The sequence below is a fragment of the Orbicella faveolata genome, unplaced genomic scaffold (assembly GCF_042242905.1).
Source record: "Orbicella faveolata isolate gen_17 unplaced genomic scaffold, um_ofav_v1 contig_24, whole genome shotgun sequence".
Taxonomy (NCBI): Eukaryota; Metazoa; Cnidaria; class Anthozoa; order Scleractinia; family Merulinidae; genus Orbicella; species Orbicella faveolata.
In genome coordinates, this window is record NW_028301552.1 from 28,609,111 (window position 1) to 28,626,977 (window position 17,867).

Sequence of the window (17,867 nt, forward strand, 5' to 3'; positions counted from 1 at the left end):
ACATCCCAAAGATAACCGAGTAATTATTAGGCACATTACAGTGTTCTTTTACTTTTTTTTTTTTTAAAAAACTATATTGGTTTTGAGTTAAACTTCCGGAAATTTGCCCTATGATAAGTCATGAATAATTATATTTAGATTATGCTTCGATACATAATTTTGTTTCGGAGTTTGTGGAAATTCCGGAGACAAAAATCGCTTACAATGATGTTAGGCCTGTCGCATAAAAAAAAACAAAACAAAGAATAGGGAGGTGCCGTAAAACCTCTTTCCTTCAAATTCTTTTAGGTATTGTTTTTTTTCCTTGAAGTAAGGGAAAACAAACAACTCAGCTTGAAGATCAAAACAAACTTAAAATCCTACGTACGATTTTTCAATCTTCGCCAAATTGGAGCCGAGTCCTGTTTTTCAGTGGAGACGATGTGGCTGAGAAAACAAGGCACTTGTGTTAACACCCATTGTTCGAGTCATTTGTTGAATGGGGCCGGATAAGCCTTACTCAAAACGATTTATACACAAATCGGAGGTTGGTGTCAGAGGAAATATTCAACATAACTGTGGTTTGTTTAAGTTCACACGCTCTAAATGGTCTTTCGTCTTTGAACAATGCGGGCAACGAATCAAACATGGCTCAAAGCTGAATCCAATTTGTGCGGGTGCTGAAACACACGTGCGAAAGTAAACATATTCTTGTAACTGACAACGTCACGGTTTCTGAATAAAGCTTGCTATCAATTGAAAATAGACAGCTTACAACGTTAACTTTTGCTTTAATTTTCTTTCACATTTAGTACGATTTTTCACTGAAACAAAGCGTTAATTTAGATGCATGCATCACGTGTTTTCATCTAGGTTTAGAAACCTAGAACCAACGGGAAATCTTGGGTTAAATGTTTTTATTATTGGCACACATCTTCAAACTGATAATCGTGTTTTTTTGATGAGTATTAACCATTCATGTTCTCTTTGAATACTGTTTTATTTTCCTTGAGTTATCCGATTAAGTCCTTAGCCTGTTTTGAATAGCAATCGATAGCGACGCTCCCACATTAACTGACAAAACAACGACAAACTGATACAAACGAACATAGAAAGGAGAAAACTGTTGAGCTGATGCCGGTAACAAACTGAATAAATAAATCAGGCTTACTTTTCATAAAACCGAAGTGAAGTCCTTCTCGATAACCTGTTACGTCGAAATCTTTTACAACGAGTGTTTTAGTAATTAGTCGTGCGTATCCATCAATAATGCAATTTGCCATCTGTCAGTTTTGCTCGTTACACGTGTTATAATTCAAGTCATTTTGTGCTCTCTGTACCAATATCACTAAGAGCTATGAGAAGAATTTTCAATTCTGTGTTTCTTATCTGTGGACTAATATTACGTTAATCCATACACGACTTGCAAGTGGAAGATATTTCTCTCATCCTTAGCTCAGGGTGATCAGTCCTTTTGTAATACTGGAAGATATTTCTCTCATCCTTAGCTCAGGGTGATCAGTCCTTTTGTAATACTGCCCCGTTTCCTCAAAGGCGGAGCATCATTTCAGAGCTAAAGAAACTGGCAAACTGAACTGAGAGGAGAGTGCAAGAGACAAAATAAAAAATGTTCGCTCGAAAAGAGTTTCTTAAGGATCGCACTCACAATACTGCTTAAATGAGCCTGATATGTGTTACTGTCTGGGATGTGCAAGTGCAGGCTTGTAAAATTCAAATTCCCGCAGAACTAATTAGCGTTATAGTGACACATAATCAGCAACGTGGTCAGTTGAACTCACTCAAACACGCTTAATTTTATAGTTATCCGCAAGTTATAAGGGAAAGTTTCTCTGTATGTTTCTCATTTAATTAACAACCAGAAGAAGAAATCTAAGCTATTTATGTGATAGGGCATTTTATCAAACAATTGGTGTTTAACGCTATGTAAATATATATATTCGAAACTCACTAGCCGTATATCTTGCACGGAAATGGTAACTAAAAACCTCTTAGTGTAAAGCAACCAGTAAATTATTGTTCAAGTATTTTTCTACTGAAAGGAAATTCTCTTCCCTCTTCAGTCCTACGGGACACTCTCTCAAGGCGCGTGTGAAGAGAACATCGAAGGAGTTTGATCCGATTGAGATGAGAAATTCTTTCCACTTGACAGCGCTTACCTTTCTCTGATCACCTTGGAAATTCAGAGCGTCAAAGCACATTTTAACAAACTTCAATTTTAGCCATGACCCCCTGGTGTAATGGGATGGACCTTTTAACAAACGCCCACATTATTTTAAGATATAGTTAACGCCCTTTTCCTTCTTTTAAACGTCTGTGTGGTGTGTATACGTGCTTGCTCGCTAAATTACGACATGTTTTGCTATCAGCTTTGTATGTATAACAAGACAGCATGCTGACTAATTCGGAAATAACTGGATAATAATACAACATGAGAAAGATAAACTAAGTAGTGGTCATAGGGATTTTCTTGTAATTCAGTTATTTACAAATTCGATCAGGATATAGAACACTATGTGAAAATTATTGCGCGCACGAAACTGCTAATTAGTCGTTAATTATATTAATTTGAATTTTAGTAAGTTGTTTAAAAAATGACAAAGTAAATATATAATTGCACATTTTGGTCATACTAAATTACACCAAGATTTTCAACTTCCACCATCCCAACCACTGCGTGATTTCACTTAATTTCCGTTCAGAAAATAAGAGCTGAAGAAATGAGCAGGTAGCAACTGGCCAGAAAAAGAACAAAATGACGAAATCTAGTTGTTTATTGCTCACAGTCTTTGCAGAAAAAAAAAACAATTATACGTCAGGGATTTCTTGTATGACGTAAAACTGACTTTGTTTTGTTTACGATTGTACGTAATAAGCCTTCGCAATATAATAAAGTGGCTTTATAAAGTCAAGCCAAAGTTAGATTACACTTTTTTAAAAAGATGACAAGCCAAAATTGTCAAACCCAAAATTGTCAAACCCAAAATTGTCGAATGTTCCTCTCTTGATCTCTCGTGGATTATGCACTTACCAGTTTACCTTAGATGTTACGTTCATTAAATCTTTCTATCAGCGATGACAGCGAAGATGTCATATGCCAGGATGTTTGTCTACTGTACATGACTGTGGTTGCCAAAGAAAACGCGGAAAAAAAATTGCCCTGAGAAACAAAACTTGCGGTTATGAGGCGGCCAGGAGTCTAGCTAGCTTGTGATGAATTCCGACCTGGCTTAGTAAGATCTAGTAACCGTTAGATCAGAATGTGGAATATGATAGATATTCATTACAACGTGAAATCGTTGAGAATACTGTAAGACCATTACAATTGAATGGACTTTGAGAGCAGACCTTGATTGCTATAAAACAAGAAAACATGAGAAACGTACACATTTGAAGCAATGTTTTACCAAGTGCAAGTTTATTGTGCTCGTCCGGAAAGAATTAATTAAGTTGGCTTGACAACCTATTTATCGGATTTCAAGTTTTGGACATTTTTCCGTTTCAAGCCCTGGTAATCAGAGTTTACATTGTAAAGAAAAACAGACTATTGTTAGTCCTTGTAAAAGGTTGGAAGGAAGGCAACCAGGAAAACAATATCTGATGCAAAATATTTTTACATCAGCGAACCCCTCAGTTTATTGCGTATTGTTGTTTTTGTACATTTACGTACTTCCCCATTTGCTTTTAATCTTATTTACTATTGTCAATAAACGTTTCACAGTTTTTTTTCCAATCGGAAAGTCAAAAAACATAGTAGCTAACGCGGCCTAAATGAATCTGACAGTTTACTCGAGATTACACCAAGTTGGTACCACAACAAAACTCCAGAGTTATTCTATCGAGTTTCTTCTTCATTAAAACGCAATACCGGTTTACTTAGTATTTATATGTTTAGGCGGAAAGGTAACATTGCTGAAAAGTTATTACAGCAACAAACTGATGAGTGATACAGCGTGATTACCTGAATGATACTTAAAGTAAACGTGACATTGGATATGTTTTTTTGTCTGCATGGTGGATCACTGAAATGCCCGATTTAAAGAAAGCCATGGGCTCAAATCGATTCCCAACCTGTTCAGACACTGATCATGTCTTCTCATACAAGCGTTCTCAGGATGACATATTAACTGTCTAACTTAGTCTTTTATTTGCCCAAATTAAGGAGTAACTGTCGTGTTCAAAACAACGAGTGATTAATGTCCAAATTGATAAGTAATCAGTGTCTAAATTAACGAGTAGTTTGTGTCCGAAATAACGAGCAATCTATGTCCAAATTGAAAAGTAATCAGTCTCCAAATTAACGAGTAATTTGTGTCCAAATTAACGAGTAATCGTGTCCAATTAATCGTTTTTAACACGAATAATGGTGTTCAAGGTCGAACAGGCAAGTGTCAGTGCAATAAATTGAATAAAGGAATCCAAAGTAAAATTCTCGTGAGCCTCCGGTCAATATCAGACAGCGGTATGATTTATGATAATTAATGTTCCAATTGCTCCTTATACGGGAAAGAGGCAAGACTTTTGAAGAGAAGATCCGGTTTAAAAAAAAATGTACATCTTGTGCACTGCACAAGGTGTGTCTCGGTTTTCTCATAGGAACTACTTCTCGGCCGAATTGTTTGACGCAATAGTTCCATGTTTTCGCACAATGCTATCTTTACTATTTTATAAATAAACCCAAATAACACATCATTTGATTTTCTGTCGCCAACCCTTACCAAATAAGGTGAAAAATCTAATTGAAAAGTTTTCTAGTTATATAGCGTTTGAGTCATACTTAATACATGAGGAATTTTATCGCCAGTGACATAATTGCGCGCGCGGGTTTTTTTTCTTTAGATATACCGAAACTCAAATATCTAAAAAGAAGTGCTTAAGAGCATTCTTAAGTTAACCACAGATATTATACAAGAACATCGCACAATATTGGACCGCATAACACAGTCCTTTCATCGGTCAAATCAGCAATACAGAGATTGAATTGGCGCTGGCATGAAAATAACTGAAATAGGAAGTCATCGCATGCTGAATTGACGATTTACATGGATTGGGTTAGATAGAAAATCACGAGAAACTGCAAGTAAGAGAGTAAATTGAAAAAAGGCTGACCTAACAGTCACAACCCGCTGGTTTTTTAATCTTCTCTAAAGTGAATAGCTTGCCACGTGGATTATTCCGAGTTGAAAACTGACTCGAGCAAAATATTGCCCCCACATCTCTATATCTTACACCAGACAAATTCGATATTAATTGTTCTACCAAGTGAAAGAAATATTCTTGATTATTCCCTCATGTTCACTCTAATTATGTCGGTAACGTTTTGTTGACTTTCTTTTGTCGTGCATCTTTTGACGTCCTTTAAGTCTTTACGTTAGAAGTCTTTCAGTGCCCCGGTTTTTTCCGCCGGACTTTCGCAAAGGTGTTCTTTTGTGGTTAAGCCGAAATTTCGGTTTGTCTAAGCAGGTGAGAAGATTGCATAATTCCGTCTCTAATTCCTGCGGTGATCAAAAACAGTAAGCGATATAAAATCAGCCGGCTTTTTGTGAATTTCATAAAGAGGTTTTTTTGACTGTTCAAATACCGCTCTTCAGTGTGCGGTGGATCCATAACAAAACAAAGCAAGATCTTTGACACATGGCTTGCCGACATTTCCTATTTTAGATTATTAAACTCACAAAGCCAGCCACGTGTAAAACCTTCTTTGTTGTCTACACGCATATACACTAGAAACGCGTTAATCAGGGAATAAAACTACGGTAAAAAGGCAACAAAGGAAACAAAAAGCATGTAACAGTCCCACGAAGATCTGAAATATTAAGTCAGTCGCTAACAGTTACACTGGCCTGAAAATGTTCGACTACTTATGCATTAAAATATCGATGTTTTACAGCAGTTTTAGTTAGCCCTATGTAAAACATTATTGAAACACAATACCGGTTTGCGAGAGAAGGGGAACATCAGTTGTATATTTCCTTTGAGCGAACGTCTGATTAACAACATTTTAGTTTGAGTTTTTTTAGTTTTTTACTTGTCGCCCAAAGTTATTTGCATTGTTATGAGTCGAAACAAGAACGGATAATAAATTCTGAAGAGAGATAAAGTGTTGAACTAACCGGCAGTTACAGAAACTGGGGACCAGCAAATACCAAGCATTTATATTAAAATTAGCAAAATTGTATTATTTACTTATCACACAAACTGTTTAACTTTGTCATCTGGACACCCTGCGATGTCATGCTGAGAAGGAGACTGGAATAGGCTATAATTATAACGTACAAGGGAAATTAACTAAGCAAAGTCTATTGTATGCTTACAAAATAGTAAATAAGCATTTTTCCAATCTTAGACAGTCTTATACACTCCAATCTAGACAGTATTGTCAAAACACGCGACTTGAATAATAAAAATGGCGTTAAAAGTTACAATCAATGTCGTAAAAACAAAACACAACTTGTATATAACAGGCGGAAAATTAGCAAGAATTGTTTCATTTTCAGACTAGACAGTATTGTAACGACATGCAATGTGAATCATAAAATTGGCGTTAAAATTACAATAGCCTGCAGTCGTGGTAGCAAAAATCAAAGATATATAACCATTGAAACATTAACCGTTACATTTCATAACCGGGTTCTAACAATGTCTGCTCTAGTTTTTGTCTTTGTGTGTCTTGCGTCCATGAACGTTCTTGGAGAACCAGAAGAACAGCCGATCAAACTTGAACAAGGTTCGTTAGTTTTATTTCATACAGTTCTTGTTTTACAAATCGGGAACAGCTGTAGTTTGTTTCAGCTTTTCACTATTTTCGTTGAACCACTCTGTGGGCTCAATTTCGGCTTTGCATGTACACTACAAGGCCGTGATTTCACATCACCACCATACTGGTCAGATCAAATAAGTGCCGCTACTGTTTTTCAGGCCGCAGACGCATGTCTAAATTGATAATCGTGTTTGTAGATAGGTTTGACCCCAGCTAGTGTCACACAGTAGAGGTAAAGACCACCAGTCTGAAGCAGTAGGGGACTATTAGTGTTAGCGGTTTAGTCTTTTCTAGGTTATCACAATAAGTAAATGAGATTTGACGAAAATACTGAAAGCGAAAGACCCCCTTGTACAACGTAGCCATTGTACATAACCTCTCACACAGTCAATCCCTTATTATACTCCGACAACCTCGTTAGTACGACCACCTAGTACGTATCACAGCCAGTTTTCGGCTTAAAAAAAATCTCACAGTCATTTAAAGTCATCCTGGTAATACGATCAGAAATGGCTGGGTCGCTAGTAAGATAAGATAAGCGGGTAACCTTATTACATCCTTTCAGGATATCTCAAACATAGAGTCACAAGATTATACATCTTGGTGGTCGAGTTCTCGTGTAAAATCACGCGTACGTTGTGTCAGCTGTGCTCTTCACTATTCAGTAAAAATCCGCGTGTAAGACTGACCTACGTTTTTTGAAGTCTGGCAAAATAGGTTCTTGTATTTTGGAGGTAGTTACTGGCAATTTAGTCTAAGTAGGTTGTTAATTAGCTCCTTAATTTCTATGAAGGAGATATAGTTGTTGATTACCAGAAAAATAAATACACTTGTGTTCAGTGGTTGTTACAGTATTCATTCTCAACTGACCGGTATTATGCATGTTTCTTGTAACGGAAATTTGTAGTCTCAAAGCCACACTCCTTGGTTAAAATGTTTATCATAATTTAGCTGTAATTCACATATAAGAACTTGTTTGAATCTTGCTTGGCTAAACAGATTCTTATACCTTGGGCACTCAAAACGTCAAATTTCCGCCAGCAGGTTCTTGAACCACTAGACTCTTGCACGCGTTTTTTTACTGTATATGAAACAATCTATTATGATAGGTAGGAGCTCAACATTTTACGTGTTACATGTTGTATTGGAAAATCACGACCACGAATCTAATCTCTGGAAGCAACAAACCACTTCCTTCATTTGCAACTTTTATCGACTATTCCACGATCTAATGTCGCAGTCCGGCAATTCCGAAATATCTACGTCTATTGTTTTTCAATTTCAACCGCATGGATGAACGTATTAAAGAAGCTGCTACGAGAAAGGGCGTTGGAAAAAGTAACCAATTTCCGACATTTTTGGCTCAAAATCTGCCTTAATGTACCTCAGTTGTTATCAGACTTGTTTATTTTATTTTGGGTTATTTCTCAGTCCTTTTTCTGTTTTGTGGTTTCCTTTGGGCCCAGGTCAAACGTCGAACTTCACATGAGACGAACTAAACTGAGCAGATTAAGTTCGTGATAAGTACGACGTTTGACTCAACTGAGTTCGTCCCGCTGAATAAACAAGGTTGCCACAGGTCAGGAAATGGTCAGGGGAAAAAAATTCTCTTTAAGGTCAGAAAATTGACATTTTGAAGAAAAGTCAGGGAAATTTTTAATATCGTTGAGGACTGTAGGAAACATTCGGGGTCACTGTGATCTCAACGGTATTTTTCCTGAATGAAGAAGGGAGATTTGTTGAAAACTTATCAGTCTTTAGGAACGAGTGGAAAGGACGACTGTAAGGGAAGGCTAGAAGCTGCTATTAGACCTGACATTTTGTATTTATTTGGTCAGGGAATTTTGAAAAGTGATGGCTATGGCAACCATGATTAAGATCATCTAACACGTTCTATCCGTCTGAAGCAGTCGATCTAAATATTCGAATTAAGTTTGACGTTTGACCCAACGGTCAAACTTTGCCTGTTTGGATCGACTCAAATTACAATTTAGTTCGTCTCATGTGAAGTTCGACGTTTGATCGGGGCCTTAGTTTCCTTTAAGGTTCCTTTGGAACTGAAAATAATCGTGACATATACACTATAGTTCTTTTAAAGGCACCAATGCGTGCGGATTTTTAATAACGAAGGAATAACGTATTAAACGAAATGCTTTGGTAAGGAAACTCAATCACTGCGTGTTGCTGTTACCTAGATCTAGGCTCCAAAATTTAAAAGCGCGATCAATACATTTCTGGTCACGTAATGCAGCCGGTCGTTGTGGTGACGTCCCCTAATTGAACGTCAGCTGGTGTCCAGAAAAGAGCTCTGCAAAGTTTCGTTAGAAGAAGTTCGACTGTACTGATTAAGAGCATTAGCCATCTGCGACCTTTACCTATTATAGAAGCACGAAGGCACTTTACAACAAGCAATGATTCGTTGTTATCCTTCTTTCATATTCAGAAAGCCAACAGTATGCACTTCCCGACAGCGCTATCGGTCTTTGGCTTCAGCAACAAAAAATGGTGAAAAGAGTATGCCACAGGGCCACCAAGGAAAAAGTACACACAGGTAAAAATAAATACTGTTTTCTTTATCAGTCAAAGCCGGTTAAACGTCTGCCTGACAGACAAGTAGTACGATATTCTAGACAAGGCCTGGAATCCTTATGCAACTGCTACGGAGTTAAATTGCCCGAGGAATGTTTTATTTCGGTTGATTGGAATACGTGAAAGACGGTTGAAGGAAAAAAGGCTATTTAACTGAATGAAGATACGGCATGCTGTCCTCAAGGGAACATTGTACTTGTGACCGAGTGTTTTCGTCATTCCTAGGGTTTCAATTGATGTTCAATATTGCTAGAGTTATTTGTTGACGCTTACCCTGTGAGAGGTAAACATACACCCATTTCCCCTTTTACTGGGACAACTAAGAGGCCACATTGTCGAACACCAATATCAAGGCTGAAAGAAAAACAACAACGGCTTAATCTTATCTTGGAAAACACAGGTAATTTTCGGCCGATAGCATTGAACGTTAGTTTAATGAAATTAACACTTGCCACCAAATTTATGACTTTATCAAATAAATCTATAGAGAGCTTACGAAATATACAGATATACGTTTAGAATAATAAAATTGATAACGGTCTCACTTAAAGACTTCAAAAACAATTTAAGTGCCCCGACACTTGACGCTCGCGTTTTGGACAAACTTATTGTTGTTGTTTCTTCGATCTTGATCGATATTGATGTCTGGGTGACGATGTTTATTAGATCTAATAAGAATGACAGCTAATTATTTATTAGATAGGCTTATAGATGCAATAAAGAGAGATTGACAACTGTAAGAAAGGAAATCATTATGGCTGTATGCATGTCTCTCACAGTATAGAACTTCAACGTAATTTCTGGTAAGCAATATATATAAACGCATCCGGAGCTCTCAGGAATCAAAACACTTGATGATCATAAGTACACAGATGTTTTGCTGACGGTAACGTCTTAGCAAGTATTTCCTTTCATAATTAGAATGTTCATACACGTACTCTGTTCCAGGAACTGGACAAACATTCCAAGTGGCTAATTGTAAAACAAGTCTTGTTGATGCCACAAGAGAAGAGGAGCACTCGCGCGGAGATCAAGTACGTTTATAAGCTCTTGAATCAGTTAAAGGACTGTAGCGTTTCCTCCTCCCCCAGGGGGCTCCTATATGAACCTGACAGAGGTGTTATCAGAAATTAAGAAAGGAATCCCTGAAAGCGTACAAAATTGTCACTTTGTTGGGGTGGCTTGAATTCATTTTCACCCTAGAAGGTACTAGTTCTTCCTTAAAACTAATTTCTGTCTTACAAGTTCAGGATTCATACACTAAAAAGGAACTGGGATTGCTCTAAGGCAAGCAACTTTAGATTTAAACACCTTACGAGGTACGAAAACACAGGTTTTAACCCGACGAAGAGCCCGTCATTTGTACACAGAAGTTCCCCCTGTCCCCCTGCCCCGGACTTAACCGTTTCTATGGCAATTTGTCTTTCTATTGCTTTCAGCAAGAGACTATGATAGTCTCTTGCTTTTAGTCCTCGTCAGATAAACTTAAGATATCCAATCACCTTCTCTTTAATCTTGTCAGGAAGTTTGTCCTGGTACCGACCTTTGCATAGCCTCGCTATCAGAGGTTACCACGATCAGGACATTGACTGGTGTTCGTGACATCACAAGTGCTGTCAGCTGCACATGCGTTCCACGTGAAAGGGACTGTCAGCGAATTTCCAGCCAGCAAGTCTTTTTCAATGAAACCAAGTTTGAAACGAGAGTCGATGTCGGTCAGTGCATTGGAAAGTGTCGCTTACATGGTAAGTGGTAATGCGGGTTTAGATCTTATGAGTACAACTTTTTTACTGCGGTGTTATGGAGTTTCATTGTATCGCGCACAGCCCTTAACAAATCACACACTGCGATCAACCATACATGTTCGCTGTCTTTAAAAACTCAACTTATAATTGTTTCGTGTGTTTGCAGGTTCTCGTGAAATAGAATGCAAGCCAACCTCTTTAAAGACTGTCACAGTAATAGGACCAAATGGTGAGTAACTAATAAGACATTGCCCCACATAGTGAAACCCATGCTACTCAGTGTACTAAATTAAACCACAGTGCAGCAAATTCACATTGTACTTCTACATTTTGTGATTCAGGTGCCAAGTGTGTTGAAGTAATCCGGTCATGTGCATGTGAAAGAAAGTGTTACAGAATCTCTCATAACGAGGCATTTGCAGTCCAACACAACAACTCCACATTGACAAAGGTGAGCAGAGCCTAATTCAATGCTATTGCTAATAAATCCACTATAGCGAGCGGATACTTACTGTCAAAGTCCAGTCGTAAACGGCATTAGACGAGAAAATTAGACATCTTTCACCGAAATATTAATTTAACATATGATAACCTTCTTTACAATAACTGCAGAAATTCTCGCGCGCTCATTGGCTAATTTTCACTGTTAATAAGCAGACAGATTCATGAATTTCTAATTTATGCGATGCGTCAGTGAGCGAGGGCAGACAATTTGACAATTGGTTATTGTAAAAAACAAATTGACGTCAGTTTTTCATGCGTCTGTCCTGTTATTGACAATGAATTTCGTCAATGTTATGACGAAATTCATGATCAATAACAGGACAGACGCATGAAAAACTGACGTCAATTTGTTAAATCGAGTTGCTCCTTGATAGTTTTGAAGTCATACAGTATAAATTTTATCTGCCTATGAGACAAAACCCTTTTGGCCAAAATAAAACTGAACGTATTACCAAAGTTGAATCACTTTACTTCCCTTAGAAACACACATAATTGAAACAGGTTCCTCTTTCATTTGTTCACTGAGGACGCTAATACAAATTTAAAGTGCTGAAGATAATTTTGCCTTGGTTGTTTCAGATCATCGATGTCGGTCGCTGCGTTGGAAAATGTTCTGGTCACACCAAAGGAGAATGTCTTTACTGGTAAATATACTTATTTTCTATTACATTCTTAAGAACGATCAGATCAATATCAATTTGTTTTACGCACACGATACTTTAGGAGAAAGCTACGGAGACTATTTCCATACAGAAAAGTGTGGAGACCAGAGATGAAAAAAGTTATCACTATTGATCGGTTATCTTTCTCATAAACTGTTTTATTTCCATAGGATAAACAACAGAGATGGGTCTGGGTCGAGAACAAGGCATTGCGCAGTCCGCACTAAGACTAGGCCGAAGCAATGTTACCCAGAATCCACCAGTGAGCAGACTGTGGGCGGAAAGACGGTGTCGGTTATAGAGTCGTGCGCGTGTCGCTAGTGAATTAAACAACGGTGAAAAAAAAGCTGAGGACACTGCTGACGATGGATAAATCTGTAAGATATCTCAGAGCAAGGATAAGAAAGGAGAACGAAATAGTAAGAGAACATTTAAGAGCTGTAAAGCTGCTCGACAGATGACAAATTTCAAAAGCACATTTAGGAACAATCAGCACATTAAAGGAACAATTAGCCTGCGCATGACGGTCTGATGGAAAGAAGGGTAACTTGCGATCAGGCGTTCTGTTTTCGTGTTTTGGGCAGGGCTCTGACCTAACTAAATCTGGCAAAATGCTATCAACATAAGCAACAAGCTAACTCAAAGAAGAAGCAGATAAAACGGAGAATGCAAATGAACGAAACCGAAAACAAATCGTTTTTGTATATATTTGAAAAGAGCTTTTGGGGCCATTCAACTAAATAATGATTAATCCCGTTCAAGTCCTCAGGGAAACATTAACTTAGCCATCAACCGTAATGGGCTTGAAATATTTCTCAGAAATAAACTTGTCACATCAATTAGTTTCGTTCAAGTCCAACACTAGCTAAGCTTTAAAAGAGATATCTTTCCTTACATTTTGAAGAAAACGCTTACAATAAATCAGTCACTTCTTTCTTCAGTTATATCATGAATAATTTCGCTTATAAACTAGTATCAAGATTTGCTTTGCTTCGAAGAGAGCCCGCCTCTAATAAATAGATTATTGAGTAAGGTCTGCTTACTTTTGTAAAAGCATTTCTCAATTTTAATATTATTAAAGGTAATAAAACTACTGAGTGTCGAGTGTACCTGGTTTCTTTTTCTCCCTCTGTACTGTTCCAAACGTGGGGCATAGACAGACCTTTCCAACTGGTTCGTAAACAATAAAGCGTTATCTTAGAGAAAACTTTGGTAAGGACCATTATAATCTCTAAACTATTGACAATTTTTCCTGGCAGATTCTAATGACAACTCATGGTCCATTAGTATTGTGTAAACGAAGGATTTAATTGTCAATAGAGGCGTTAACAAAGGCCTGTCGATTCAAAGGATGTTAATTGTCTTTACACGTCCATGCACTTATCATCTCGTCCATCATTTCTTTCTATATGCCAGACTGAACAAAGTTGAAAAAATGTCGTTGTTGTCATCTCAAATGCTTGGAACCTTTCCGCTGTATGTTTGGTTTTTGATATGGATGAATGTTGTTGGCGTGGCTTTCATAACTGGATGCAAGACTTGCAACAGTAGACAAGCTCGCGAGAAGAGGTTGATCGCAGTTCAGGGACAGATTCTGGCCAAGCTTGGCTTAACGAAGCCTCCGAACGGAGAAGAGATTTTTATGAATGTTAGCCGTGAAGTGATGCAGACGTACAAAAGCGCGGTGCAGGAAAAAGACAAGTTATTACTGGAATCGAAGTTGTGTCGTTCTCAAGTGGACGCAGACGAAGAATACTTTGCTAAGAGAGTTGAACGACTGCTACTGGAAAAAGAGGTTGCTAGAACGGTCGTACCAAGTAAGTATGCAAAGCTTAGACTGTAAGGCTTTGCTTGATCATGTTCTTTGACATTTTTCTGGAATTTTCGTAAGTTTTTAAAAGTCTTCAGGTCTTAGGTGTTTGTTCCCGATCTATTATCGCTTAGACTTAAAGTGGTACATGGTGTAACTCAAATGATTCGGAAGGATCGAGGCAACTTTATTACCAGGGTCACTTTGTTACATTGAACAAGGCACGCTTAATTTTCATGGGGCTTCTCTTTGCCCGGGTTGTGTAAATGGTTGCAGAGGATTTGAAATGCTGGGGGCTCTGGGGGTTGAGCTGAGATCGATTAGCATCCCAGTCAGGGGAGAGAGGTAATGATACTCGTCTCTAGATGCTATTGAAACCGGAGTCAAGCGCTGGCTTGACCATCAAGGCTTAAAAGAGGGCCAAATTGAGGTTAGGCTAGAAACTCAGTTGTAAGTTAAAATGTTAACTCCATTCTCAGCAATCAGTATAAATTTGTAGTTCTAGTATCTCAGTTATCAGATAAAAAGCCCTTCATTTCTCAGCTGACCAATACTTAAATCCCATCCAGACTCGTCTCTACTGAGTGGAAAGACCACTTTTTTATTGGTATTGCTATATAATTTGATTTCAATGATAGGTCGACGTGTAAGTTACATATAGAGTAGCATGCCGCTTTTTATTGCCATACCAGGAATTGAGATTATATAAAGCGTCAGTTCAAAACATAAACAACAATTATATAACACGAATAATTAACTCTTGTAGGCCCCAAAGGAAAGAATGACAAGGATGTGTACTCACTGAGATTCAACCTCAGCAAGCTTGTAACAGAGAGCGCACGGGTGTCGCTAGCAGAGCTGCGGCTTTATCAGATGCCAAACCAGCGACAGCCTCTGAGCAATGTACACATCGATGTTTGTGAAAACACTGGGGAACACGACGACAATGCTAAGAATGGCTGCATTACTGCGCTTGATTCTGCCTGGAGTTTATCTAGCGAAGAGAAGTGGATATCTTTTGATATCACTTCAGTGGTGCAGAAGTGGCTTGAGGATTCTAACACAAACTACGGTCTTACGGTTACCGTAACAAGCTCGGTACCTGCAGACAAAGATGAACGTGTTTCTCCGATTTATCTCGGTGGGCCAGCACCAAAACAGATGCACGACGAAGACGAAGAACCGTGGCCAAATATTCTTGTATGGTTCATCCCTCGTGAACGGGTCCACTCGACGAGACGAAGGAGCAAGCGATCCTTGGATTCAAATTATTGCAAGAAACGGTCTACGGAAACACGATGCTGTCTTCGTTCGCTGTACATCGACTTCAAGAAAGATTTGCGTTGGAAGTGGCTGCACGCGCCGAAAGGCTTCTACGCAAACTACTGCGCCGGTCACTGTCCTTTGATGTGGGGAGTTGAGAAACAGAACCACCACACTACCATTATGTCTCTGTACAACAAAATCAACCCAGATGCCCCAGGGGACCCCTGCTGCGTACCTAAGATTTACGAGCCACTGGTCGTGCTCTACTTCAAGGATGGTGAACCAAAAATTGATGAGCTGTCAAACATGGCGGTCAGCGAGTGTACATGTCTGTGAACCAGCATTGCGGCTCTTAACATATTACTGGGCATCTTTGGTGAAAAGGCTTTATCGAATCCTCGATCTTTGATATCAAGTGCTCAATCCTTTTTTGACAGCCACATGATGGTTAAAAGAGTGACTTATTTCAGAGAACTTGGCTATCTGAACAGTTCATGTCTTAGAAAAAGTATTATTTTAATGATTTAGAGTTCTCGAGGGATAAATTCACGCTTTTGTAGCGAAACTCAGTGACAGATGTTTCTGTTAGTTTCCGGCCGCCATGTTGGTGCCCATACGGATGGACACCAGCATGGCGTCTCCATACAAATCTCTATAAATTTGGGTAAACAATTCCTCCGCATATCTCGCATAAGAAAAATTGCTGTGACCAGAATTTTGGCAAAAGTCTTTGCATATTTACCTTCTTTCATTTCCCAGATTCTGGACTTTATCTATTGACCAGTTTTGATTTTTATTTTGATCTATTTTGAATTGCGTGACACTGAAAACCCGTTTTCGGAAAAGGAAAACGTTGAATAAGACATTTATAATTAATTGATATTTATTTCAGTGATAATTAATTCATACACATTTTAGTTTGTACTAGCCCTGTACGTTTTTATCCGTCATTCGTATTTTTTCCCCGGTGCCTTACGGGCTCACCAAAGTACTGCAAGATTCGTAAACTGACCTATACAGCGATACTACAAAATCATATGTCTGATAAGAGATATTCATGGAAGTGCTAGAAACAGGATGCAAATCGTATAAAAAGTTAATCTTGTAAGCACGTAGAACTGTAAAATTTGTGGGATTAATTAACAGAATGAATTTTGCAGTATTTCGAGAGGGTACAGTGTGGGGCCCAGTTCTCGGCCACTTTTTGTTCAGCGTTTATTTTTCGCGTCACAAATGAATCTGAATAAAAAGCAATTGTTTCCAAAGGTAGCTTGATTCCTTGTCTTCCGTTCTGCCGAGTTTTCTTTCATCCTGCCGAGTTTTTCTGTGAGCACATCGAGGTGACGCGAAGGTAGGTGAATTTGGTTTCCCCGAAAACGTGTTTGTTTACGGCTACGCGAATTACATGGTTTAATTCAAGTTTATATTTTGTCCGTCTAGAAAGCCCAAATGAGCCAATTCTTGGCATAAAGAACGTAGAGTGATAAAGCTATCTGTTAAATATAAACTTTTCCTGGCGTGTTTAGTTCTTTGACCTAAATTCACTCCTCAATATTTCCTTAGTACTTTTGCGTATTTGCCCATTCTCGGCCACCCTGCTCGCCTTCAACACTAAAAGCGCTCATAGTTTTGTGTGGAATATTCGTGTCAAGTCAGTTGCAAAAAAAAGAGCTGTAATGGGGTGGCATGCTGAAAACTATGAGCTCTGTCTTAACCCCGTTTTAAATATCCAACTCTTTTTAGCCTCGCTTGACTGCACTTAAGAGAAAAACTAGGTGTGCAAAAAACTTCCTTTTCTAAAATGAAACAAAGCTCTTTAAGGATAATTTGTGATCGAAATATCAAAACACAAGCCTTATAATTGATTTAACAACAAAAAATGGTAATAAAGCGTTGTTCATTCTGAGGAATCGCATGTACTCTTTTGTGGCCGATAACTGGGCCCACGAACGAAGCCTCCATTTTCGTTATTACTCGGGAGAAAACAGCGTTGAGCAGTCGATAGCTCTACATGTGTAAACTGAATGCTGAAGCTAGTTATGCGTGAAATTTTAACTCCTTACGGCTATTCCAAGGTGAGAAATACAAGTTTACGTTTTTTGTGGCTGAGAACTGGGCCCCATACTGTATACCTAAAGTTAATTGTTGGGAAAGTTGTAGTTATTCAAATTAGAGTAGCAACGACAATCGACGTCATGTTTTAGCTATGCGTTTCGAAATTATTCTAAGGCTTAGAAAGTAGCAAGACATGTCCAGATATATGTCCATTCTTCAGCTGAAATTAGGAGTCTATAGACTTCTGTGGTGTTTCTGAAAATGTGTATACAATAAATAAAGTGAAAACTTACCTTGAATTAGATTTTCCTGCATCAACTCCTTTTATTTATTGTCGACAACTGCACTGAGCGAAGCTAAAACATGCTGCTATGGCTTGGAATATAATAATAACCTTTCTGAATCTTTCGGGCGAGCGCGTCATTCGTTTTCCCACGCTTTTTAATTTGAAGAGTGACACCCTCCCGAATGATGTGAGT

The 17,867-nt window shown here is 38.3% G+C and overlaps 2 protein-coding genes across 2 annotated transcripts; both read left to right on the forward strand.

The window, feature by feature from the left end:
* The first annotated feature begins 6,636 nt into the window (after positions 1 to 6,636).
* Positions 6,637 to 13,338, forward strand: LOC110045776 (uncharacterized). Its single transcript, XM_089292407.1, has 8 exons — positions 6,637 to 6,724; positions 9,201 to 9,308; positions 10,295 to 10,380; positions 10,869 to 11,091; positions 11,258 to 11,320; positions 11,433 to 11,542; positions 12,175 to 12,239; positions 12,428 to 13,338. The coding sequence occupies exons 1-8, from the start codon at positions 6,637 to 6,639 to the stop codon at positions 12,576 to 12,578; spliced, it is 894 nt and encodes a 297-aa protein (XP_089148533.1). The 3' UTR covers positions 12,579 to 13,338.
* A 354-nt stretch (positions 13,339 to 13,692) lies between these two features.
* Positions 13,693 to 15,713, forward strand: LOC110045774 (transforming growth factor beta-1 proprotein-like). Its single transcript, XM_089292408.1, has 2 exons — positions 13,693 to 14,074; positions 14,834 to 15,713. The coding sequence occupies exons 1-2, from the start codon at positions 13,693 to 13,695 to the stop codon at positions 15,667 to 15,669; spliced, it is 1,218 nt and encodes a 405-aa protein (XP_089148534.1). The 3' UTR covers positions 15,670 to 15,713.
* Positions 15,714 to 17,867: the final 2,154 nt, after the last annotated feature.

Bases quoted from the DNA above. Each gene is read 5' to 3' on its own strand.
- LOC110045776 (XM_089292407.1), top strand. From the start codon at position 6,637: ATGTCTGCTCTAGTTTTTGTCTTTGTGTGTCTTGCGTCCATGAACGTT. The intron at 6,725-9,200 runs GTTCGTTAGTTT...TTTCATATTCAG, and splicing joins GCCGATCAAACTTGAACAAG to AAAGCCAACAGTATGCACTT. The intron at 11,321-11,432 runs GTGAGTAACTAA...TTTGTGATTCAG, and splicing joins CACAGTAATAGGACCAAATG to GTGCCAAGTGTGTTGAAGTA.
- LOC110045774 (XM_089292408.1), top strand. From the start codon at position 13,693: ATGTCGTTGTTGTCATCTCAAATGCTTGGAACCTTTCCGCTGTATGTT. The intron at 14,075-14,833 runs GTAAGTATGCAA...TAACTCTTGTAG, and splicing joins TGCTAGAACGGTCGTACCAA to GCCCCAAAGGAAAGAATGAC.